The sequence below is a fragment of the Balaenoptera physalus genome (assembly GCF_965194825.1).
Source record: "Balaenoptera physalus genome assembly, chromosome: 4".
NCBI classification, from domain to species: Eukaryota; Metazoa; Chordata; class Mammalia; order Artiodactyla; family Balaenopteridae; genus Balaenoptera; species Balaenoptera physalus.
This window is the reverse complement of record NC_138891.1, coordinates 79,989,628-80,015,382: the sequence shown is the minus strand read 5'-3', so window position 1 is coordinate 80,015,382 and position 25,755 is coordinate 79,989,628. Positions and strand designations below refer to the sequence as shown.

Genomic DNA, 25,755 nt, shown 5'->3' with positions numbered 1-25,755 from the left:
TCTCCGTGCCGTCCCTTCCTTCTGCGTGAGGCGCACAGCTCACCGTCACAGGTCATGGCTGTGCAGACCCAGTTTCCACAGGCACACACACAGCGATTACAGTCCACCTCGGTCTCAGCTCCATCGGCATATGTCTCGTCCTCCAGAGCACACTCTGTGGGACCAGAAATAACAGGCAAGAGTTTAGGGCGAGGGTGGAACAGGACGTCTTGGCTATAGTCTGTGCATGTTACCCCTTTCCCAGACAAGACCTGCTTGTCCCCCAGAGGCACCATATCTGAGCAAACGCCACCATCAACCTGAAGATTTTTGGGCCTGAATCTCAGCTCGGAGATGCTGGGCTGGGGCCCAGTCTAGAATCGTGGAAGGGAATTTTCTTAGTAAGCTCTGGAGGGTTCCACGATCCCCTCTATCTTGGCCCCCTCTAAATGCCCCCACTCCCTACAACCCCCTCCCTATTTCTTAGGTTAGGCATACTCTTCTCTGGAGGGTTGAAGGCTGGATTGAGACACTTGAGGAACTCTTGGAAGCTGAGTTTCCAGTCAGCATTTTCATCAGACAGTTCAATGAGGGCATCGACACAGAGTCCTCTGAAACGAAACACAGGAGAAACGTGTCAGCAAGACCTCAGCTTCAGCCCCAAAGAAAGGAATTAAGCATCAGGATTACAGAGACCTAGGCCTCCACAGGCGGCCAAGGGGACTATTTAAAGAGAACGTTTCTACACTGACCTCCTACAACCATTATGCGTCCCGACTCCTGTAAGCATCCAACCTTTAGTTTATTATATGGGATGTCAGATCACTCAAGCTGTTCAAATGATACGCCCAAGATGACTAAAGTTTCCTGGATGGTTTTGTCCACTTGGATTGGCAAATGTTTCACCACCTGCATACCTTCCACTAGCAGTTGCCTTTCCCCATGCTATACGTGTCAAGTCAACCCAACTAGAAAAATCAAACAGAAGCGGTAGGAACAGATGCTATGAAATGCATGTGTGGTTTGAAAGAACATGAGTTGAAGCCAGCATCACCACTATCACCCTTCTGCAAAGAGATCTTTCAGAAAAGTTTTCTAGAACTCCAGCTCCCTCCCTCACCCCTTGGCCTGGATTTGAGTCCTGGCTCAACCACTTACAACCCAAATGGCCTTGGGATAGTTATTCAATCTTCCCACACCTGTTTTCTCATCTGTAAAATGGGAACGAGGAGCCCTCCTTCACTGGGATATTATGAGGATCAGATGTTGAACTTGTAAAATATTACCTCATTTCAGGTTATCAAAATAAGAAGGGTTTACAGATATTATACTTTAAGATCATGGGCTATTATTAGGAAAGAATCCTAGAATCTGGGCTTCATGCTCTGAAGTTTTTTGAACAAATAGGTGCTTTTCCTATTTTTAATTTTTACCAGTATACTAGAACCACACCAGAAGTTTCTTACGGGTTAATTTTTATTAATATTTACTCTGGAATAATACCAGAAAAGGAGAGGAACGTGCTTACATTTGTAACAGAGTTCTCTACATGAAATAGCACTGATAATCTTAAAATCAAATCTAAAGCTATTTTAGACCTATCGTTAAATAGAACATTAAAGTAATTCCTTAAGAAAATTAACCATTAAAACATCACCCACGACACTCAGAAACAACTTTGGTCTGATGTGATCATTTATTTTAAAATTACATTCTTAAGTTCCTTGCGGTTTCTGGCCAAAAACAGTAACTACTTGATCAGATATCATAACGTTCACAGAAGAGACCAGGACAGAATCCCTATTTTGCTTTTTACTTCACATTGACTTTGACACTGGTGGCTCCTTTTCATGTAGGAAGGGGTTCAAATCCCTTCTCTTATCCAGCCTTCCCTCGTGGACCTCTCCCTTACCCCCTCACTCCACTCACCTAAGCAGCTTGTTGTTCCCCTGGTCTGCATAGGTGCTGATGTTGATGGCGGTTTCATTTTGCTCCACAAATTTCAAAAATTCGCTGGAGTCCAAGCGAGAGTCACCATTATCAAAGTTCTAGAAAGGGGACGAAGTGATCTTTCAGGAACGTTTTGTAAAACCCCAGTTCTATCATTCCCCCATTCAGCTTGACCCATCTCTGGTTCATCTTGTTCTTGACACGGTCCAACCCTGCTCTGCCCTTCGAGCAAAAAAGGTTCGAAGCCCTGGGGCACCCAGAGAAGGAAGGCACCTGTGCCCCAAGATGAGAGAGTCAAAGTGTCTGGGCAGAGGTCACTGAGGGCCTTTCAATCCTAGACCCTGCTCAGGATGGCAGCCTGTACCTAGGCCTGCACTGTCCAAGGAGCCTGGGGGTGCTTAAGAGGTCTGTGTAGCCCCATCCCTGACCCTGTTCCAGACATTCTTGAATTCACTCCACCACTCCATGTTCTCAAACCCTAATGATCATGGAACAAACTTGTGAATCAGAATCTGTGTCGGAGCCCAGGATGTGTATTTCTAACAAGCTGCTTGGGAACAATGATGCAGGTGACCCTCAGAGCTCACTTCGGGAATCACAGGACCATTTCTTGCTGCTTGATTTCCAGCCTCCCTGGCTTGCTCTCAGTGCTTACTTCTCACACTGGTACACCTAGCTGACCTCATCAGTGAGAAGTCAAAGGCAAAGGCCCCTGAATGTTATCTGCATCGATAACCTGCCCGTGGAGGTGGTGCAAGCCCCCTACCCCTCCCCCCTGTGCTGCAGGCTACACTGTAGACGGTGCAGCCTGTCCTCATGACCCAGCTCACACCCCATGAGCACAAGGCAAGGGTGTAGTGAGCTCAGTACTGTCTTCCCTTTGGCAAGATGCTAAACTGAGACCTTAGCCATCTGGGACAATTCAGGATGCCCAGGCCCTAGCTGCAGGAGGAGGGTGGCAATTTCAAGGCTCTGATCAAAGTCCAAGTTGGATACTGCTGCTCTCCTAAATAGTTCTAGTGGAAAAAATTTTTTTTCAAAATTCTTTCCCTAGGCTGCCTCATATTGCTACCCTGGGAAATAATCAGCACCCCCATGTTACTTTCAAAGTGGCTCCCAGACGGTGGAAGGGATTCTGGAAGAAAAGTCTGACTAGGTTTCCAGGTAGAAGGGAAAGATACAGCTACTGACTCTCCTTGCATGACTGTCGTGTGTCATGTGCATTCCACTCTAAGGTTGTAAATCTTTCCGTGGTATGTATGACAGGTATGTATAAAACAACTCTGTAGGCCCTTGCTTAATCCCTAGTTATCATTCTCATCCTAATTCCTAGGAAAAGGTCTCAGATCTCTGGTCACTATACTTATACCCTGGCTCCAATTTCAGCCCTGGCCACCAAGAATTCAGTGTGTGTGTGTGTGTGTGTGTGTGTGTGACACGGTCATAAAAGGCTCTTTCTACCCGGTCTTCCCCTCTTCACTCTGTTATGCTTTTGTCTAAAAATTGTGACTGAATCACCAGTTGAGATGAGAGTCTGATTCTGGTCTCATCCAAATTCCAATTAGATTTGTTTTGCAACTGATTTTGATGTAAGGAATGCCAACTGGGCTGGAGGGCAATTCACTGGTTCAGAAACAGTCTCTGTGAGATACTGATCTCTCAGCAACAGGCAGCTGTCTGCCTAGTGGGAAGAAGCCTCCCTTTGAAGATTGCACCATATGGTTCTTTGATAATCATCAACAAGTAGATAGTGAAAACCCTGTTTTCTCGGAAGACAGGGAAGAGCGAGCATTTGTTTGTCAGTCAGGAGTAAGCTTTCTTGGTTAGCATGAGAATGCCCTAGAGAAAAGCTACTTTCTCAAGGGGCCTTGCAGTGTTTAGATGGGAGGCTAAGAGAGAGTTACTGCCAGAGGAGGTGGCGATGTGTGGAGGGGGTGTGTGGCCCTGGTCCTTGAGAATCAAATTAACAGCAGCTGCCAGCGATGCCCAAGGCAGGGTGCCATCAAGGGGCCACCACGAACGGTTACAAGGTCCCAGGAGGTCTCCTGGAAAGAGCGTCCTGGGCCCCACGGCTCCTGGGCTGTAATGACCATGGCAAAGTCACTGCTCACGACTGACCGAGCAGGTGCTGCTCACTTGACTTTTGAAAAATCATTTTCTTTTAAGTTACCTTCTGCTCCTGTCCAACTCTCCTGGCCCCTTTCTGTAGACAAGGAAACACCCCTGCCCCCAGGGCTCCCTACTGTGGGAGTGGTTGAGAGAGAAGACAGAGTGAGAGGGCTGTGCTTTCTCTTCTCAAACACTTGGAATCCAGAGAGATTTACTTTTCTGTCACAGAGAGAAACGTCTACCTAAAGACGGTAACGCAAATGAAGTCCTAAATGACCAATATCCTATTTCAACCCAACCTGGTAGGTTTCCATCTGTGGGGTCCATGATGCCAGTTAGAAAGAGGAAGCCACAGACTAGGCAGGTGTTGACCACATTCAGTGGCCACAGAGGTGCCAAGAAGTCCCTTGTGTGTGTGCGTTGCCCCTGAGTCCGGGCTGGCTAGGCCTGCGACACACCCTGGGGGCATGTGAGGGCGTCCGTCTGGGGATGAGCCTCCAAGGGCATCTACCCAGAGATGTGTGTGTCTGTAAGTGAGGGGGGCTTTTGCGCAGGTGCGGGAATGCGGGCACCTGAACGTGTGTGTAGGATGTGTCTCTGTGTGGCATGCACATCTCTGTAGGTGGTGTGTGTATGTCTGTGTTTCTGTGTGTGGTATGTTTATCTGAGTGTGATGTACCTATGTGTGCGACTATGTCCTTATCAGTCAGCAGGAAGAGCGCCCTTAACTGCTTCTTCCAACAACTGTCTCAAGCTCTCCGAAAGATCTCCACATCATGGCAGCCCTACTCATTGCTAAATACTATTTCCTCCCTCATTTTCCTCTTTGAAAGCAGCATCTCTCCTCCCTCTAACTGGAACGATCTGTCTCTTCAACTAAACACAATGGGAAGAGCAATATCTAGGTTCATGTAGAATTCTGGACCCATGAAATACCAGTCCATTGACTCTTCTCAGATGAAGAGAAACTCTGCAGGCCATGGATGGTCAAGTTAAAGACTTAGAGAAAAGCCAAACTGGGAGGGAAAGAGGCTGAAGTGGCCTGGGTCTGGGTATTGGCAGGCAGCTCTACAAGGTGTCGTATGGAGGATGGGGATACAGCCTGGACATATTTTTCACGGACAGGCTCTCCAAGACCTTTGTGGCTTTAATTGCCCAAAGGGAGCAGCCCATGTGTGTTAGATCCCAAAGGCTGGACTCCTGGAGTCCCACTGTCTGTCACAGCTTCATGGAATGATCTATGAAGAAACTCAGGGACTCTATGCAGGTTTATATTTCCTTGTGGTCTGGGAAGATGTGATCAGGTAATGGGAGAGGAAGTCTCCCTTTCTCCGGGCTGAACGGTCTTTGACTCCAACTCTGGATTACCTTAAAGTACTTGTCTAGGATTTCACTGTAGTTGCTGCCTTTAGAGAACCAGCCATCTGGGATGATCTCCGCTTCCAGCCACTGGATGATGCGACGCCGGAGTTCATCGCGGTTGGACTGATAGCAAACGACTGCAGGAAAGGGGAGGGAGGCCAGCCGAGCAGTGAGGACCCCAATGTCACCCAGCACCCCGTACGTGGGGACTCAGTGCCCAGGAGTCTGCATGTGTCATCTCACTGAATTCTCACAGCAATCCAGGGAAACAGGATTATCACACACATTTACAGAGGAGTCAGCCCAGGGTACACACTAGAAAGTATCTAACCCAGGATTCAAGCTCATGTCTAAAAATATAAAGTTCGAGAATGCTGAAACAGAGATTATGTTGCTAAGGTGAGAGAAAAGAAAGAAAAATAAAGGACATTTTCATTAACTTTAGGAAGCTCAGGGGAAAAAAAATCAACCAATCAATAGAACAGCTCTCTTGGCTCACAGATGAGCTGAAATAATAAACGAATAAGTGAGAACATTACAATTCTTTATGCACTGGATTTCTGATTCTTTCTATATAGCTTTTCCTCTCTCCCACTTAAAATTTTATCCTTTATTATGAACAACAGAAAATGAGGCCAAGGAAGGGCATGTTGAAGCCCTGCTCTGGACAGCTGTTCATTGTAAGCCACATGGCAACAACAGGTGGGGCTGAGAGTCCAGTGGATGGGGAAGCAGAGAAGGGAAAGCCTTGGCAAAAGGGAATTCCTGGAGGCAACACATGTTGGGATGTGAAAAGGGCACTGAGCCAGGGAAATGAAACTATGGGCACTTTCCCCCACTCTGCCACTTCCTAGCTGTGTGACTCAGGGAAATTCACTTAACTTCTCTGAGCCTAGATTTCCTCATCTATAAGGTAATTATAGTAAAAGCTACTTCACAAGGTTATTGTGAGGATCTAAGGAAAAGTGTATGCTAAAGGAGTCTGGTATCTATAAATCATGAGGAAATTTAAAATTTGTATTCATAGAAAACCATGGAAAGAGCCTCACTGTCATTTCCAATCACCTCTTTCAAAAAGAGTTGTCCTGTCTGATTCTCCTTGTCCTGTGACACCCGCAGGTCTCACAGAGCACTGACGGAGGGACTTGGTGGCTTTCCCATCCTTGCAGTTCAGTCATTACTCAGCAAAAATGGAAAACACAGCCAACATTCTGACCCAACCAGCCGCTTTCCGCGACAAGCACAAAAAAATGCAGTTTTGCAGCTTTTGTGAGCTATGTTGAGGAGCGACCAGTTCTGGGTCACAAGTTCTGACACACTGAAGATCTTGTGAGCTTTGGCAGGGATTATGGAACATGGAATTTCCTCCGTAAGATGCACACTGTAGAAAAAACAGGCACTCACCTGGGCTGGCAGATGGACTTACAGATTTCTTCTCTGCAAGACAAAAGGAGAAAATGCATAATGCAAAGTGAAGAAAAAACAAATTTCTGTGTATTGCTAGGATTAAAACTGCCCACATTAAGGGGGCCACTTATATCTTTCCATCACTTCATCTTGAGTCCTTGTATCCTCTCCTTCCAGGTCCCACGTTTGGGGATCTTTGTTTCCCTGCTTTGTTTGACATTTTGAGGCCACTGAGTTACCCTCCTGATCTCACACCTCCTACTGTTAGCTTGCAGGGGGGCGGTGCTGCTGGGAGTTTGAGAATTCATACAGAATCGTTATGGACAAAGAAATGGAGACCAAAATGTGGGAAACAGCTTCTTATTTCTCCAAGGAAGTTCAAGGCTGGCCAGGCGGCTGGTGTCTAATTAGCAACAAGCTTGGGACCCCTTCCCTCTTACCATAATAGCAATGGTTTGAGTGTGAATTAGAGGAAATATAATATTATCAGGGCTGAGAGGTGCCCAAATTTAAAAAGCATAGGATATGTGAAATTTATCTGCTTTCTAAAAAGGTACAGAATTCAGTTAAATACTACCATATTATTGACTGTTGATGTGGTTCCCTATCCACTATCCATCTCCAGACAGCGCTGGAAGCCACGTTGGGAATCTGATGCAGGAAGCACAGGGTAGAGGCCTGGGCCACCCAGGGCAAACCCAGCAGGCTCATGAGCACCAAGGAGATGCCTCTCCAAGCAACTGGGTGGTCTCCACAGCTTTGGGCACTATGCTCAGGGTGGAAAGGACTCCAGGAAGCCAGGCCACACTGCTCTGTTCCCTGGCTCCCTGGCTGGAGCTGTGATGTGGTGATGAGAGCACTCTTTACCTTTGCAGTGTCCATCGTAATCGACCTGGATTTTGGATCCAGTGAGGCAGGCATCTCTATGCAGCTCGCAGTGGTTGAGGTAGGTCTTGCTGTTGCTGCCACACACAGGCCTCTTGTGAGGTTTGCATTGCTGAAACAGACCGCAGAGGACGTTGGTGCAGTTAGGGCTGAGTTTGTGTGTGCACGTGCACACACACACACGCACACGCACGCACACGCACACAGAGCCATCTTGTGACGGGAGTCCCCACCAGCAGAGATGCCTTCTATCCTGCCAGGGCAACAGGGAGCCTCAGCTCTGGCATCAGTGACCCTACCCCCACTCATTGCTGGAGGGACCACATCACCTTGCAGCCCCTCGTGGTGCTCTGTGCTGATCCTGGCCCAGGGTCATCTCTTCTACTCAATGAAAAGAAATAAATCCCCCCTACTCCAACCCTATCAAATTAGCAGGAAGGGCATTTTATTCGAAGTCAGGAATTTGGATTATCTATCACTTTATCACTTTGTAGAAAGTCAATCAATGTCTCTGGATGATCTAAGATCCCATTCTACGACACGAAACAGCCAGAGCTGGGAATGCAGAGAGACTGAAAGGCAGGCACATACAGCTCCCTACCCCCATCACCCCAATTCTTCACTTATTCCAGGGTCTAGCTACAAGAATCTTTGCTCTCTTGCTTTATTTAGTATTTTATTTTTCTCCTAATCTCACAACAGTTGCTGTGAGGCAGGGGCAGGGGTTGCCTGGGTCTTTGTGAAGTATTAGATAGTAAATGAACTAAGGTTCACTTGGCAACCTGATTCTACTTTGGCTATACTATATAAAGTGCCATTGTGACAGGCAAGCTCAATTTCTTTAGACTTCCATGATTTTTTTTTGTTTCTTTTAAATTTTATTTATTTATTTATTTATTTATTATTTTTGGCTGTGCACGGGCTTTCTCTAGTTGCAGTGAGCAGGGGCTACTCTTCATCGTGGTGCGCGGGCTTCTCATTGCGGTGGCTTCTCTTGCTGCGGAGCACGGGCTCTAGGTGGGCGGGCTTCAGCAGTTGTGGCACATGGGCTCAGTAGTTGTGATTCGTGGGCTCTAGAGTGCAGGCTCAGTATCTGTCGTACACGAGCTTAGTTGCTCTGCGGCATGTGGGATCTTCCCGGACCAGGGCTCGAACACGTGTCCCCTGCATTGGCAGGAGGAGTCTTAACCACTGCGCCACCAGGGAAGCCCGAGACTTCCATGGTTTTTGAAAGGGGTAAGGGGGAAGCAAGTTCTGCTCAGACCTAATAAAGGCACTAAAGCAAAAAAGAGTAGCTGTGGTAAAAGAACACAGAACCCTGGAACTGGAAAGTAGCCCAACCTTTCCAACTTATAGACCAGAAAACCAAAGCCCAGAAAGACAACTTTTTTTAACCAATACTTATCACTGGGTTCTTACCATGTGCTGGCCCTGAGCAAAGCCAAACATGGTCTGTCTTTATGGCATCCAGTGGCAACTAATTTGTTTAAAATCACACAATGATATGTGGTCGAGCTGAGGCTAGACACCAGGTTTCTGGACCCTAAATGGCCACATAGTGGCCAGGAACACCACTAGTGAGGACCTTTCACAGTCCCCAGAAGATTTGGTTTGCAAGTTTCTAAGTTGAGGGACTTCCTTTCTGGGACAATAAGTCAAGATCCTTCAACAGGGGACTAAGGTGGGTGTATTTACTTGTAGAATTACAGATGAGTTTCCAGTCTTGGGTTCATGTGACAGAAAGGGGAAAAAAGGGCACACATCCAGGCTATTTATGTTTGCCAAGAGTGAGAATCCTGCCTACAAAAGAAGTATTTCTTAAAAGGTCACTTTGTTTTTTAAACTTCATTAAAAACAAAACCAAACTTGAGAAATCTGCATTCCATCTAGTATTTTAAAATATGCCATATCCTTTGACCTAGCATGCCCCAGTGGGACTCAATCCTACAGAGGTAAAGCCAGCAGCATGTGAGAATATTTGTAGAAAGATGTCATTGTTTGTAGTGGTAAACAACCCATGAAACAACCTAAATGTCCATCTATAGGAAAATGATTACATAAATCTGGTTCCTGTATATCACTAAATATTGAGCTATTAAAAAACGAGTTAGAACTATACATGCTGACCTAGAGGGTTGCTGTTATACATTAATGAGTATAAGATACAAGTTGCATATATCTAGATCTGTCTATATTATGATCTCATTTTTGTATAAAATAGGGGGAAACCCTATATGTTTATAGTTGCATAGAAAAAAAAACCCTGTGGAACAAATATACACCAAACTGTTTACACTGGTTATTTCAGACTAATGGGATTTGAGGGTTATGGGGAAGATTATTAGTTTTATGTTTGCATAAATGTCTGTACTACTTGACTTATAAAAAGCAATTGTTAATTTTGTAATTTAAAACTCTTATAAAGCTAAACATTTTTTAAAAGGAAAAATATCCCTACATTCACATCTGATTTTTAACTTCTGAGATAAAAATTTCACTTCTCTCAGAGAGACAAGGTGTGCTTTTATAAAGATGATGAAATCGTTGGCACTGCTCTGCAGACTGGTAGCTCCAGCGAGGTAACCACCCTGGCCTTGGCCACCGTCCTCTGGCTCCCACCCTCAGGACTTACCTCGATGCAGAGGCAGGTGGGCTCTCCCTTCTCTGTGACTGCACATTCCCGGCCGGCTCCACAAAACACATTGGCACAGATCTTGGATTTGCTCCTTGGTTCCTCCTAAAACACAAAATCATCAAGGAAACCCTGTCAGTGAGATGAGCCCGTCTCCGGATGAGCCAATGGTGGTGATTATCTCTCAGGCTCGGGCCGTGGCCTAGAGTTGAGGCTCATGGTGCTGAAGGGTCCTGAACAGCCAGAAGTTCTGCCCAACAGCCAGCATCAGTCTTGCTGGCACTGCTCCTTCTCAGGCCCAGCTACCTAGGAATCTCTAAGATTGTTTCTCAAAGAGCAAGAGCTTCTTTCTTGCATGCTTCCTTTCTTCTAAAACGTTTATTGCGCACCCATGAAATGCCAATACTAGGCTAAGGACTGGAGATGAAAAGGCACAGTCTCCGTCCTCAAGAAGCTCCATGGCTATCCAAGGAAACAGAATAAAGAGACCTCGAGGGCTTCCCTGGTGGCGCAGTGGTTGAGAGTCTGCCTGCCAATGCAGGGGACACTGGGGTTCGAGCCCTGGACCGGGAAAATCCCACATGCCGCGGAGCAACTGGGCCCGTGAGCCACAACTACCGAGCCTGCGCGTCTGGAGCCTGTGCTCCGCAACGGGAGAGGCCGCGACAGTGAGAGGCCCGCGCACCGCGATGAAGAGTGGCCCCCGCTCGCCGCAACTAGAGAAAGCCCTCGCACAGAAACGAAGACCCAACACAGCCAAAAATAAATAAATAAATAAATAAAATTAAGAGACCTCTAGAAAGCAATGAAGAAGTGTTAACAACAGGAAGGTGAGACTCAAACAAGACTTTCTGAAGATAGGATGCCTTAATTGACTCCTAAAGGATGAGAAGAGCAAGCCAGGCAGAAGCGGAAATGCTTGAGAGAAATACGGATATCTGAAGGACCAAAATCTCACTGAGCAGTGTTCAAGGCACTGCCATCTCAAAAGGCAAAAGAAGGATGGCTAAACCATGGAAACATGGATCTGCTATTATTCGACGTGGTCTTATGCAGCCCCTGTCCATATCTGCCTCTGGCTTCAAGACCAAGAGGGCCGAAGAATCACTTGACAGACAGAACTGTTCTCAAACCACTTGTGGTCAGACATTCGTGTTCAGACATATGCAGCAAAACTGACAAGGCAGGGAATGGTCCCAGTCTGTGCCACTGAGAATGTGGATGTTCACAGGCACTAATCTGTCAGTGACACAGTCCTTCCCTCCTATTAATTGGTGGCAGAAAGCTGGCCCCAGCTCATCTGCCACTCAGGTCAGCAGTAGTGGAGGTTGAACGAAGGAGAATGTGATTTCTTGAGCCCTTTTCTTGACTGGATGGGCAGGCAGTCACCAGTGCCTCCAGGCTCCTGCCCACTGGGGTAGCATTGGCCGTGGAAGAACCAGCAAAGATGGCAGAGGCTGGGATGGGGTCGTGGGACTGCCTATAGTAAAGATTGGGGATTGAACCTAAGATTCCATCCTTCAGGCCATGTCTGCCGTGTTATGCAGAGAACTCACACCCACAAAGCTTGTAACTGTAAAATTCTTATACTCGGTAAATGTTTTACATCCAAGAAAAGGTCAAAGGAAGCAATAAACAAAGTGGATGTTGAGAGCTGAGAGGGTATGTCCAATACAAGTTGGTCTGCTGCCACCCGGAGGCTGCTTTGCAAACTCTAGGTTATTTTCTCTCTGAGCCAGCTTGCCGGTCATGCAGGGCTCCCATTGGTCTAGAAACCCTTGCCATGCTCACATTTCATTGGTTCACAGGCTGTTGCTAAACCCATTCTCTTTTGGATGTTGCTAAGGCGAATTCAATAAAGCTGGCAGGGAGCAAAGAAAGAGGAAGTAATTCCCAGCAGGCTGGGGGTACTGGAGAGCTGGTTTCCTAAACCAGGAGTGGAGATAAAATCGAGTATATTCTCCAGGCAGGGCCCTCTTGGAAACTCCCTGGGAATGGCAAGCAGCTCTAAAAATGAAGAGGAAAAGGCTATTGCTGACCAGTGTAAAAAAAAATCTCAGATAAGACTACCTTCTCCTCTCCCCCTTCATGAAACAACATGCTGAGGGCTACAGACAAATATATATCCCCAGTGAGTGTGTCACGTGAGTTAAAGACACACTACTGCATAAAAAAGCATGCTCAGACATATGCCTACGCTCAAAGACACACCAGCAGACAGTCCCACAAGCCTTTACCACTTACTAGCTGTATGTCCATAATTAGTCACTTCAATTCTCTGAGCCTTGCTTTCTTCATTTGTAAAATAGGGGTAAATACCTGCCCTACCTTGTGAAGATGAAATGAGATAATATATTTGGAACTGCATCATAAACTGTAAAGCAAGCTGCTTGTTAAGTATTATTCATTTTAATGATTATAGAGTTTCCTGCAGAATAACCTGTGGCATTTACAGAGCCTCTTTTCATCTTATGCTTTTAGTGAGTATTAAAAATAAAAGCTTTTACTGATAGGTCGAACTCAACCCAAGTCATTTTTCAGAAATAATTCTCAAAAATCCATTTAAAGAAACAGATACCCTTTACATAAAATATAACGACTAATATTTGAATAGTACTATTAAAATTTACAAAGCGTTTTCATACATACAATTTCATCTTACTGTGGACAGCCCTGCAAAAACATGCGTATTATTAACCACATTTTATAGATGAGGCAACTGAAAATGGGAAGGTTGAGTAACTTGCCCAAGGTCCCACAGCTAAAAATGAGAAGCTAGGATTCCAACCCAGATCTTCAGACAACAGATGACTAAGCTCCTATTTATAAATGCCTGGCGCCCTGCTAAGTGATTTTCATTTTACAGGATCTTATTTAAGCTCTACGACAACACCATAAATCAGACATCATAACTATCCCCATTTTATAGATAAGGGAACTGAGCCTTAAGAGGTTACATAAGTAGAAAGTGGCAGAGTTAGGATTCTACCCAACCAAAGGGAAAACTATTCTTTTATATTTGATTTATTTTCATATGTATAAGATTGAAGATTAAGGAAATTATGATGGGGATTTGATTTGCGTAATTAGCAAATGTCAGGAGAAAGTGCTTAAGGGTATGACAGAGTTAGATTTGATGTCCACCTCCCACCTCTGCTCCTTACTTGCCATGGTTGTGGGCAAGGTACTCTCTTTAAACCTCAGTTTCTAGTGTGTAAAATGGGAACACTAATCCCTATGAAGACTGTGGGAGGGTTATATGAGAGGTACTGCATGCGGCAGAGTGCCTGCCACACAACAGGAAGCGGCCGTTATTACAGTGGGCAACTGATTTTCATACAATTTTCCCACCGAGATGCTGTCATCACCTTGGGCTGTCAAGTCCCCAACCATTCTTCCTTACACTGAATGATAACACTGAGAGCAGCACTGACCGAATGGAAAAAACCAAGGGCCTAACAACCCTGTTATCGTGTTTGAAGACCACAGAGAAATGCTAGCTAAACAGCATTCCTCTTTGCAGGTGGCACATCTGTCAATAGGGGGCAATCTCTCTCTTTGTCTTACGGAGCTTGGAGCCGCAATGCAGAAGCGCAGGTTTGGCTTCAGCAGCTCCTCCCAGCTCTGTCCTCCCAGTGGAGATGTGACAAAGCGGGGTGGGAGAATGGGCGGGGGCCCTGCGGGCATCAGGACACCAAGAACCAGGGATTTGCTGACTTGGGAAAAAACATCTAACCTGAAGCCTTCACGGCACCCCAGCCCCCTATTCTGCCCATTCACAGGCGTGCTATCATGTAGAAATCAGTAAGGAAGAAAATTTTGTTTGTGTCATTGAAAGCCCTTCTCCAAGCCCCATGTTCTCCGGGAGCAGGGATGTCAGGAGCATCCTTGAGGCTCCTGAAAAGTTCCTCAAGAGTGGTAGGTGGTCTTACCTGTCTGCTGAGTGACTGATTCTGAGTGGGGGAGAACATCTTGAGAGGGGATAAACATGGCAGGAACATGCTCAAGGCACAGGACAATGGCTGCCTGGTGTGTGAGTGGAGGAAGAGAGAGATGAGGTGGGGCTCGCAGGTGGCAGGGGGCGGGTCAGGCCAGGTGATCCACGGGGCTCTCCACGGATCTGATGCACAGTGAAGACCTTGGGAAGTTTGGGACAGGGCAGGTGACATGATGAAGGTGGTGCTTTCGAATATTGCATCTGGTCCCTTCCAGCTTGGAAATACCGACTCAAAGTGCAGGGCAGCCTGGAGAGAGGCTGGAGACAAAAACCTGCCAGGTGTAAGGCCGCAATCTTGTGGGGGGTGACCAGGACCTAGGGCTAGTATTAATCAGAGCACCTACAACTGAGTGAGGCTCTTCACAGATCTCTTGGTCCTCACAACGTCTGTGTAGGTTTCCATATTTTTAGTTCCATGTAACAGACAGGGAGGAATTATAAGATTCAGAAAAGCTCTGTGATGTGCAGAGTCCACATAACTAGCGAGAGCTGAGTCAGAACTGGAACACAGGTCAGCCTGACCCCACGGTCTTGATAATCCCTTATGGGGAACAGTCAAATGAGCTGCAGGGAGAGGGTACAGCTACAAGGGCTGGCACAGGGCGAGGTCACAGGTGCAGTGCAGTTCTCACAATGGAAAGAAAATTTTTTGCTTTACTACCATAACAATTTTAGGAATTAGGTCCCAAAGCTGTATGAGAATTTCATCTACGTAGAGATAACTACATTGGCATCTGAATATTCTCTGTGAGTGTGAGGTCGCAGGTATGGCATCTGAATATTCTCTGGGAGTGAGTGTGAGGTTGCAGGTATATGAACCGGTAGTCTGAATATACCTGTGAGAGTGTGACTGAGTGGAGAGAGGGAGTGTATTCTGGAAGTGAGGCCACCATGATATACTGAGAAAAATCAACAAAATACTTGCTCCCTATGGAGAAACATCAAGTTTCTAGCTTTATCCTTCTACATCCTCTCCCTGACTTGCTTTTATGTTGTTTTCATTATGTGTTGCAAGCCATGCTCTGGGGGTTTGGTCTCATGTTAATCTGCACAATTCAAATTCCCCTTGGTAAAAGATGGCCGGGAACATTGCTGACTTTTACCAGGGAAAAACGTCCTCTCTGAGCCACTGCATGGTGATAATTGCTGTTTGAACAGCAATTTTGACGAGTCTGTAATTTTTACTATTACTTTTATTTTCAAAACCTTTTAGGATAGGCAGGCAGGGGTTACTTCTAAGGCCCCTCCAGATGTAACATCCTGTGATAAAGAAGAAATGGAGGCTCACAGCTGTATTGACTGGTCCAAGACCTCATGGGTACAGACCTGGGTCCTGGCCCAAGGTCTCCAGACTTTAATTCCAGCCCTCTTTCCACTAAACCACTTTGCCTCTCTACAAATCAAAGCTAGAAAAGGTATTGTCTTGGATCCAAGGTCTAAAAAAAAAAAACAGAAATTATTTTTGCACTTGAAAAAGATCCTTTGCAAGCCATGGGAAAACCAGTCATTTGCAAAAACCACCAATAGAGGTGACAGGGTGTCTGAGTCTCTGGGCTGACCAGCACTAAGCCTGAATATAAAATATGCTTTGAATGTTTAAAAGAAGTCTTCTGAAGTAAAACAATTTCTGGAAGAACAGTGTGCTTTGGCAGGGGAGGAAGCTTATAAGCAAAGCCATAAAACTGTCAGCTTAATATACCATCATTTCACTAATGTGAACTGGGTCGGCTCTGTCCCCTCCATCCCTTTTCTCCTTCCCAACTTTCTTTTTGAAAAAAACGGCCCTATGTATGCCAAGGTGGAATTTTGGCTCCCCTTGCCACTATTCTGTGACAGAGCGGCTTTGCTGACATGAGAAAGGCTCTCCTTGCTGTGCCAGAATTAGTCATGGAAACTTCACAGGAACACCAGGGCCCCTCAGATACGCTGAGCACCAGAGCTGGGGACAAAGGAATTCACAGAACTGGGGAGAGCAGGAGACCTGGGTGGGGCACAGGCTGGGACGGCGTTCTGGAATGGAACCCAGTAGCACAGGCCTGAGAAAGCCAGGAAGAAAGCAGGGCCACTTCAGGACCTTGAAATATGGCTGGAGCATCATGTGACCTTGCTCAAGTCTCTGATTCTTTTTCTCTGAAGAGTGTGTTGCTGCGTCCTACATATTCCAGGAAAGAGGAGGAAGGAGTGACTTCTAGCGGTTGCTCTGATGCGCTTGGCAATAGGCACTGTGTTTGTCCCTCCCTCTTGGGTGCTTACAACCAATCCCTCATCTTAAGGTTTAGGCACCAGGGCCAGACCCAGGTTTTGTGGGGCCTGAAGCTTAAACAAGTTGAGGGGCCCCCCTTAAGAAAAAGAATACACAACTATGACTGCAAAATTGGGCACAGGGCTTTGGAAGTGGGCCTTACAAGTAAAAGGACCGAAACTGAATCTTAATTAGCTTCTCAGTCAATCTGACTCACCATAAACAAGAAGGCTTTGAGGTCTTTAGTCTATTAGTCAGAGCCCTATTTAATATTTTATGCACACAAAGCGTATCTCAAGTAGACTAAACGCCTGCACATTTTGGCTTCCCACAGACTCACCACATTGTCTTGCCAGAGAAAAATGCTCAGTAAACGTTTTTTACATTAAATGTAATTTGGGGTTCTTCAGGTTGCTGTCAGTGTCAGTGGCCAGTGACAATGCACTCAGGATGTTTGGGGTAAGGCATGGCTAAGCTTTATGATATCAAAATAAGGGCTGTATCACTCCCAAGAGGATTAGCCTTAAGATTAAAAAAAAAAACAAAAAACCTCTATTATGGATCTGTCATTCAAGAATTATCTAATTTTTCATTGTATTAATTTCTATGTTCAGCCTCTATCATAGCTCACAGGATAGCACATTTTCTACTCATTATGTGATAATGTATTGTGTGCCTGGAAATGCCTACTTTCAAATTTCAAATGGGACAAAGCTGTTTACCTTAACTACTGTCTTTGTTATTTTACAGATTCTGTCACATTCTCTTAAGTGCTGGCCCTGTCACACAAGGATCTACACTGCCTTCTTCATATGGAAGCCTTTTCACCTTCCCAGCTGCTCATCTGCCATCTCTAGAATGCCTCCCCCTCCATATGTTAGGACTTTTTTGAGGTGGCCCAGATACAGCATGGCAGACTGGAGGCTTGGTTTCTATATAATGCTAAGTTCAGTTTTCTGCAATGGTCTTGTCCAGTCATAGCATAAGCAAATAGTGGCATTTAGTAAGCACAGAGTTAGAAATATGTTAGGCCCTTTCACATGGACTGAAAATAATCTCACCAGGGTCTATGAGGGTGGAGTATTCATCCCCGTTGGCAGTAAGGAGGCTGTAACTGAGCTGTGCTGTGACTGAGGTAGGTAGGCATTTCTGCTCTCATGCCTTCAGGTCACGGTCCACAGCAGTGAGCTGGGTGTCTTCCTGTGGAGTGCCATGCTCTCTCCCCAACTCAGGCACATGCAGTGACGCCACTCTGACAGGGGCTACTGGGCTCCCCACTATCTGTCAATAGTCCTCAGAGTGACCCCTGGGAATTCCCAAGATAGCGTGGCAGTCTTCCTAAAGGGTGCTTTTTGTAAGTTCCCTGGTTTCACAATTTCACCCTTCAGTTTCATCAGAACCCTGAATGGAAACTTTTAAGCCAGACCACTCTCCACCCTGAACTAGTCTGTTAGGTTTGAGCATGGTATTCATTTCTGTTTTCCAACCATCTGCCTGAGACTTGTCCATTCTAAAGGACAAAGTAGAGGGTATGGATAGTCCTCTAGTCTTCTTCAGTGAAAGCCAAAGCAAGGCGTTTAAACCTCTCAGAAAGCATATTTGATAATGCCTATAACAACAAACAAGAAGGATAACAGGGGCTTCCCTGGTGGCGCAGTGGTTAAGATTCTGCCTGCCAATGCAGGGGACACGGGTTCGAGCCCTGGTCCGGGAAGATTCCACATGCTGTGGAGCAACTAAGCCCGTGCACCATAACTACTGAGCCTGCACTCTACAGCCCGTGAGCCACGACTACTGAGCCCGCGTGCTACAACTACTGAAGCCTGCATGCCTAGAGCCTGTGCTCTGCAATAAGAGAAGCCACCACAATGAGAAGCCCGTGCACCGCAAGGAAGAGTAGCCCCTGCTCGCCGCAACTAGAGAAAGCCTGCGTACAGCAACGAAGACCCAACGCAGCCAAAAATAAATAAATTTATTTAAAAAAAAAAAAAAAAAAAGGATAACAGCCTGTGACCAGCATGGTACAAGTCCTGTGGCATATACTCTAAAAGAGTACAGGATGTGGCCTCTGCCTTCACAGAAGTTTCTAACCTAGTCCGGGAGATGAAACTAACACACACAGACCGACGCAGTCCTGAAGTAAATGGGGCTGACCTTAGGAGATGGGCTTCATGGACGAGGTGGGACTCGTCCTGAAGAATGGTAGGATCTGGACAGAAAATCTGTAAGTTTCTGAGCAGGAGGGTTTCAAGAACAGTTGGGTGGTGGTATATGGGAAGAAATAGGTCAGGAGGAATTGGGGGCACAAGGAAACCAGCTAGAAAGAGTCTGGGGTGATGAGTCTCATGGAAGGTAGTGACATGGATTCAGAGAAAGGAAGAAATCCAAGAGCGATCTCTAAAGAACAAGGGGATCTGGCAACATACCAGACAGAAGAGAGGAAGGAGAAAATCTAGGGAGCTGCCAAGATCTTTGGCTTTGAGGGCCTGGAAGGCTGCTGGTGTGTCTGTCAGAGTGGAGCCCTGGGAAGGGGCTGAATGAAAGAGGGGCAGGCAATGATGAGCCAGTTATGGACGTTAGTCCAAAGGGACAGTAAAACATCCCACTAAGTTGAAAATAAAGGCTTGGAGGTGCACATCTGGACATCATCTGTGTAGATGATGAGAACAAATGAGCTCAGGAGGAAAGGGTGGGAATGGAGGGCTGAGGGCAACTGAGAGAAAGGGACAAGATGAGCACAGAGAGGAGCAGGAAGGAAGGCAGGTTGCCCATGGGGTCCTTGTGCAAATCAGAAAAGATGTCGTCCCCTTTGGGCAGATGCAACACTGGGCCAGGTTACAGGGCTTGGCAAGCAGAGTGCAGGTTGGATTTCAGCCCCCCTCACCTCCTTGTGTGGTGAAGAGCCTGCACAACTGTATGAGGGCTCTGAAGGCAGACCAGCCAAGAAAGCAGAGTAGGCACATTCAGAAAACTGGGAGCAAAACCAGGAAGTCTAGAGAGCTCCTAGAAATGGATGATGAATGGCACTGCCTGAGAAATGCTTTGGCAAACATTGGGAAGTAGGCAAAAAAAAAAACCCACAAAAAAACCTTTTAAACCTCTGCTAAAACCTGATTCAGTAACCCAGGGGTCAGACCAGGCAGAGACAGTGAGGTCCTATGTAGAGAATTGGTGCAAGAGCCTGGAGAGAGGCATTGGACATATCTCTGCTTCTAACACACTGTGTGACTTAGGGCAAGGTGCTTGACCTCTCTGGGCCTCAGATTCCCCACCTATAAAACGCAAGTGTTGTTGATGATGCCAAAGTCCCTTAAACTGTTAGAATTCTCTTACCTAGTAAGCCAGGAATTTACCATTTCAGATGTTCCTGAATATCAAACTTTAATCTCCCAAGGAAACTAACCTAAACTAAACTAAAGATATTGCTTATGTATAGACCCTCTTGAGGGTGTTTCAGGGTTTTTGCTGGGCTTTGGTGGGGGAATTAAAGTTGGATTTCATTGTCAAAGGATTTTCTTAAGCAATGCTTTTTCATTCCCTCCTGGATCATGGCAGAGGAAATCAGGGGAGCAGTAATGGGACCCCAACTGAGCGGCCTGATTTCACTCTTAGTTAACTGGTTGGAACCCTCTACTCCCCTAGAATGCCATTAATAACATTTTTATTCTATTTGTGTTTGCCTTGCAAGAAAAAAAAAGGAAGAAAAGAAGGGAGAGAATGGCTAAAGGAAATTCACATGAGATTCACAATTCTTCATTCCTGCCAAGAACCTGTCACTGAAGTATGTCTGGGACTGCCAGGACTTACATTTACTCAGCATTCATGCTCTAATTATTTCCACATGTAGTTCAAGGAAAATGGTTGATTAAAGGTTAAAAAAAAAAAAAAATCCACACACCTAAGTCCCAATTCCCTCAACTAAAGAGGGGAGACAGCTCTAGGGCAGCTGTGGAAGAGTTCTGAGAGCCAGTTTTAGAAGTGTCCCCTGCAGTGCTGGCCACATCTGGACCAACATCCCCACACATTCCCGGCACTCCTTCCCGAGCAAGCCAACCCTCCACCTCCCCAGGCTTCCCAAGCCCTGAACAAAAGAGAATTCACATTCTTTGGACTTCTGAGTGGAATATAGGATTTATTCCCCTGCTTTGGTGGAAGGCAGAAGAGATAGGAATACAGGCTAAGACCTACAAGTTCTCCTCACCAGCCCTTTTGGCCTGGGCTCTTCTCAATTTAGGTAGCTCCTGATATCACATAACTCCTAAGGAAGGAATCCAAAGTGGCAGAGAACTTGGGTACCTTCCCTGATCTGGGGAATAACCATTTGTGGCTCCTTTCCATCACCCCAGTTTGCACATGGCTCTCCCTAAAACTGAAAGGCAATCCACTACTCTCCAAGGTGGTTCACATGACCTGGCACCAATGCCAACACTGTCATCTACTTGGCCACATTTAAACAGGTCTTTGGCACGTGGTTCAGTCTTCCTCCTCTCTTCTGGGTGACTTCATTGTTTACTTGGCCTTCTCACCTCCAGGAATCCTCATTTCTCAGGTCCTCTGGCTATAGGCACTTCAGGAGGTGTCTGTGAGTAGAGCAGGTGGCCACAGCAGACTAAAATAAAGGGTATGGGGCACCTAAGGTTCTACGTTTGAAAAGAGAACTCATTACCCTTTGAAAATGTCAACACCATGAGGTATTGTTATCTGCTTCTTTAACCTTCAGATGGGCAAAGAACGTCCCACAGGACCAGCTAAAAAAATAATGTCACCATCTGGGAAGTCTGATTTATCGTCTGGATTGCCCCAATTCTTCCTGTCCTTCAAAGCTTAGCTCAAGTTACACCACTCCATCCTCAGTGACTTTTTCCTTTTGATTGGTATGAATTTCTCCTTCCTTCTCTGAACTTTCATTCCTCTCTGTATGAACTCCTTTTGATCACTTTTAAAAATTTTTAATTGATTGTGCAGATTTTGTCTTCCCAGCTGAACTGTAAGTTCCTAAAGGACAAGGATGATGTTTTAGAGTTCTGTCACAGGTCCTGGCATAGCACCCTGTGACACTCAGTCAACCTTTGTTGAAAGTATGAAAGGGGGACTGAACCCCACTGCCCTAAGGACTTGGAGCAGAGGCAGAAAGCCAGCCCCTGTGCCAGCTTCCCTCCTGGGCCTGCCCCCTTCCAGGACCAGTCTTTCTGGGGAAACAGCCTCAAGACCCCACTCTTTTCCACCAGGCCATAAATATTTAGCTTGGAATTTCACTAATTAGAGATTGTCTTAGACCCACAGAAAGACGTTGGGGTGTGCATGTGTGTGTGTTTTGATGAAGTGGGCAGGAGAACAATGGGGGACTGCAATGACTTTCAGTCATGTCCTTGTTCACAATTAATGTATAAACTAGCTGATACGCTGAGGGAATGAGAACTTGGTGGAGGGAGGGAGGGTGGAAGATGAGGTGATGCGGGAATATGAGGTCCCTCAGGGAGGGCAAAATTGGGTGGGACTTGAGAGTGTAGCGTACAGGCCACCCAAGAGCAGCCCAACAAGGTGGCCTATAAAAGGGAGAAGTGGAGATGAAGAGAAGCACGTGAGAAGAGGCCAAGAGAAACTGTGAAAATGGGCTTGTTATCAAGGCAGCTGTTTTGTGTTACCTCTTCTCAGGAACCCCACCCGACGTTGCGCTATGAGGTAGAAGGAAGGCAAGATGGTCAGTCTTCCTAGATGAGAAAAAGAGGCTTCTTGCCTTCTTCTACCCCTCCTCCAGTCTGAGAATATCTCTAGCCACTCCCCTCTGGCTCATCCACTAGGCTGACCTTGCAGTGGGCTGGAATACACTGAAATGTGAGTTGCCAGGGCAGGGCAAAGACTTAGCTGTGCCCAAGTGATTTATTTCCCCTGGTGCTTGGGGAAAAGGAATTGTGATGTCCAACCAAGAGCTGAGACCATTTGACAGGATGGAGAGGGCAAGAGAGTGGGGGGAAAGCCAAGAAGGCAGGGTTGATTGGAACAAAATAGAACAGAGAGACCCAGAGACCCAGCATAGCAGAGCAGCCTAAGTCTCCTCTTTAAAGACATAGACAAAGCCCTGGGACTCTTTTGGGGTAGTGTAGCTGAAAAGCATCTGTCAAGTTTGCAGCATCCTGGCAATTATTCTCCAGCCCAGGGTATGCAGAAGGGGTTAAAACCCAGCAAGAAACTCTGGACTAAATGAAGTCTCCATACGTGTGGCTCGGTATGGTTCTAGGAGAAATGGACAGATGTAATTAGAAGTGCTCAGACATTGTGTTGTCATGGCAACTGCCGGACAGGGGCAGGGGGAGGGGGGGCACTGGGGGGAAGTAGGGGGAAAACCTGGAGTCTGAGGAATACAATCTTCCAACGAAATGCCAGAGGCAGGTGGTGGTCATCACCCTCAGGCTCCACAAGCAGGGTCTGTTTCTCTAGCCTACCCACTCCCAGACTCTTGAGGACTCTCCCTACCCAGTTCCTCCTCACTTCCCACTGCCCGGGTACATACCCAGAGCAATTCCAAATGCAAATGAAGGGCTACATTCAGATGGCATCCAAAGGAAGTTGATCCTTGGAGAAGAGTTTGTGCAGGTGATACTGTTCTCTGGGCAGTCTCTGGCCCCAGGAGCTTTCTGGATCTGAGTCTGAGGACCGGTGAAGGAAGCTGCAGGCTTCATTTATATATCACTGTGGAGCCTAGCTCCTCTATGAGGGGGCTGCTGGATGAGTGCTGAGGGCAAGTAGGGGTATGTGAGCTTGAGTGGGGGAACATGTGCTCACAGTAGGACGATGATACGTTTTTATCAGCCAAACTGGGACATTTTTTGAGAGTAAAAGGGGGAACTTTCAAATAGATTCCTTGGACAGCAGGCATAAACTGTGACACATGGTCACCTTAACTATTAGGCTGCCCAAGTGGAAAATGCTTATTTTCATTTTATAATGTGGGAATTCTTACCTGGTGTCTATGAGACCCTAGAAACCCAGCTATAGATTTTGGGACTCAGTTTTCCTAGGGCATAACCTAGGAAAGATGAAAAACCCAAAGAAAGTACTATTTTGGGCCTGAGCTGCCTCTTGTAGCTTTAATCTCCCTTGATTCAACTGTCACATGAGGATATTCATGGGGTTCTGCTGCTGCAAAGCTGGGGAACGCGGGCAGATGAGACCACTGTTACTTCAAAACCTTTGTCATTACAAATCCTTCTAATGACTTCTCTAAAGAGACAATCATTCATTTCACACATCTTTGCCAAAGGGAGATGGTTCTCAATGAATTTACGGCAATAACGTGGTCAATGGAGTGGGATCATTCCACAGCAGTGAGACCTAATAAATCTCCCCCTGAAGAGGGGAGGTTTCCAAAGCTGCATTCTTAAATATTCCTTAACAACAGACCCAAAAGCAGTGGCTCAGGGATCCTCTGGTCACAAAACCCAGGGAAAGGTCAGACTCTCCCAGGGAACCAGCAGAAATGGCTGTATTTTAGGTATAATACAGCCAGCCTAGAAATTATGAGCATGTGGTCCAGCCACAACCTCAGTTACAAAATTGTAGGATGTTTAAAGGGTAAGGCCACCCAGGGTGCATCCCCTAGTATTTTCTCAGGGACTCTGGGAATCACAGCCATCAGGTCAGAGTTCCCGGCAGTTACTTAGCAATCATGGCTGGTCGTAGCCCTCTCCTCTCAACCCTGGTTCAAGGTTGGCAGCCACTGGGGCCAATGTGCCTTATTTACCTGGACCTATACCCCGACAGGTTCCGGAAAATGGGGCTCAAAATCTCTGAGCTTAATGTAGAGCTTCCCCAAGATTTTTGGGTGGCAATTACGACCCTTAATCATCAATTAACACTGCTGCTCTCTGCTGGGCAGGAGTGTCAGGAAATTCCAGCACCCACTGCATGTTTCCTGCGTTTTAAAAGTCCAGTTTAGAGGACTGTTAATCTTTCTGGAACAAATTAAGAATTACATACAATCAATCCTTTTGAAAAATGCTACACCTCCAAACACAATTTAACCTGCACTTCCTTATCATTGTCCAGAGTGGAATTGGACAAAACCTATTTTGGAGAAAGTCAGCAAAATATGGAATAATCAAGCAACAAAATACCAAACAGCATGCTAGATGCTAGGGACTCAAGGAACAATAAAGCCTAGTCCATGTCCCTAAGCTGGTGACAGTGTAGATGAGAAGATGGAATTTTAAATAACAGAACGACACAATCTAATAAGAGCTAACTCAAGACAATGTGTGGCTAAATACAACATATGATTAGGTGACAACTGTCGAGAGCAGTGCTGTCCAATAGAAATATAACACCAGGCTCATAAATGAGTTAAAATTTTCTAGTAGCCATACTTTAAAAAGCCAAATGAAACAGATAAAATTATTTTAATAATTTGTTTTATGAAGCCAACATAGCCAAAAGATTACCATTTCAGCATGTAATAATTATTAATGAGACATTTTACACTCTTTTATTCATACTAAGTCTTTGAAATCCGGCATATATTTTATACTTACAGCACATCTTAATGGGACTGGCCACATTTCAAGTGCTCAAGAGCCACCTGTGGCTAGTGGCTTTTCCTGCTGAACAGCACAGTTCTAAACAGTAAGTTCTGAGTTCTGACACATTACTGAGAGCTGAGTCAAGGAGGAGAGTTTAGATAGAAAGATTAAGACTTTAACTGGGACTGTTTCAGAAGTGGTGTGTATTATAGAAGTCAACAGATATTATCTGATCACATGGGGAAGGCAGCATGCTGGGCTGCGTGTGAGACCAGGAAACTGAAAGAATACCTAGTCCTTTGAAACTGGACAGGCATTGTGGGCGCTTAAGCCTAATTCTGACTCAGCTTTCAATGCCTGTGGACAAGGCACTTCACCCTTCTGGTATCCTCTATAAGGAAGATAAAATTTGCTACTTCTTATTTTAGGACTGTATGGCTTATCTCATGAAACAGTGTTAAAGGGCTAATTAAACTACATATTTTGAGCCTTAACTACTTAAATCCGCTTTTTTTTTTTTTTTTTGCATAGAAGTCCACAGACAACTTTCACAATGAGGTGGATATTTCTCAAAACTCTTTTTTTCATTTTTCCGCTCTACTGATATACTTGCTCTGTTGCCGTCAGCTTTCAATAATATCACACACACACACACACACACACACATACTTTTAGT

General features: G+C 45.9%; 1 protein-coding gene and 1 long non-coding RNA gene across 2 annotated transcripts in view; one reads left to right on the top strand and one right to left on the bottom strand.

Moving 5' to 3' along the window:
- Positions 1-25,755, bottom strand: part of FSTL1 (follistatin like 1) — a 50,733-nt gene that overhangs the window by 6,979 nt on the left and 17,999 nt on the right. Inside the window, exons 3-9 of the mRNA XM_082460704.1 lie at positions 10,325-10,429; positions 7,675-7,804; positions 6,805-6,837; positions 5,407-5,537; positions 1,909-2,027; positions 478-590; positions 44-154 (exon numbers count right to left, since the gene is read on the bottom strand). Coding sequence (XP_082316830.1) covers positions 44-154; positions 478-590; positions 1,909-2,027; positions 5,407-5,537; positions 6,805-6,837; positions 7,675-7,804; positions 10,325-10,429 — 742 coding nt within the window. The remainder of the gene's footprint in view (positions 1-43; positions 155-477; positions 591-1,908; positions 2,028-5,406; positions 5,538-6,804; positions 6,838-7,674; positions 7,805-10,324; positions 10,430-25,755) is intronic.
- On the top strand, positions 11,113-17,505 carry LOC309660239. Its single transcript, XR_014263298.1, has 2 exons — positions 11,113-17,022; positions 17,314-17,505. It is a non-coding gene; the product is annotated as an uncharacterized lncRNA (long non-coding RNA).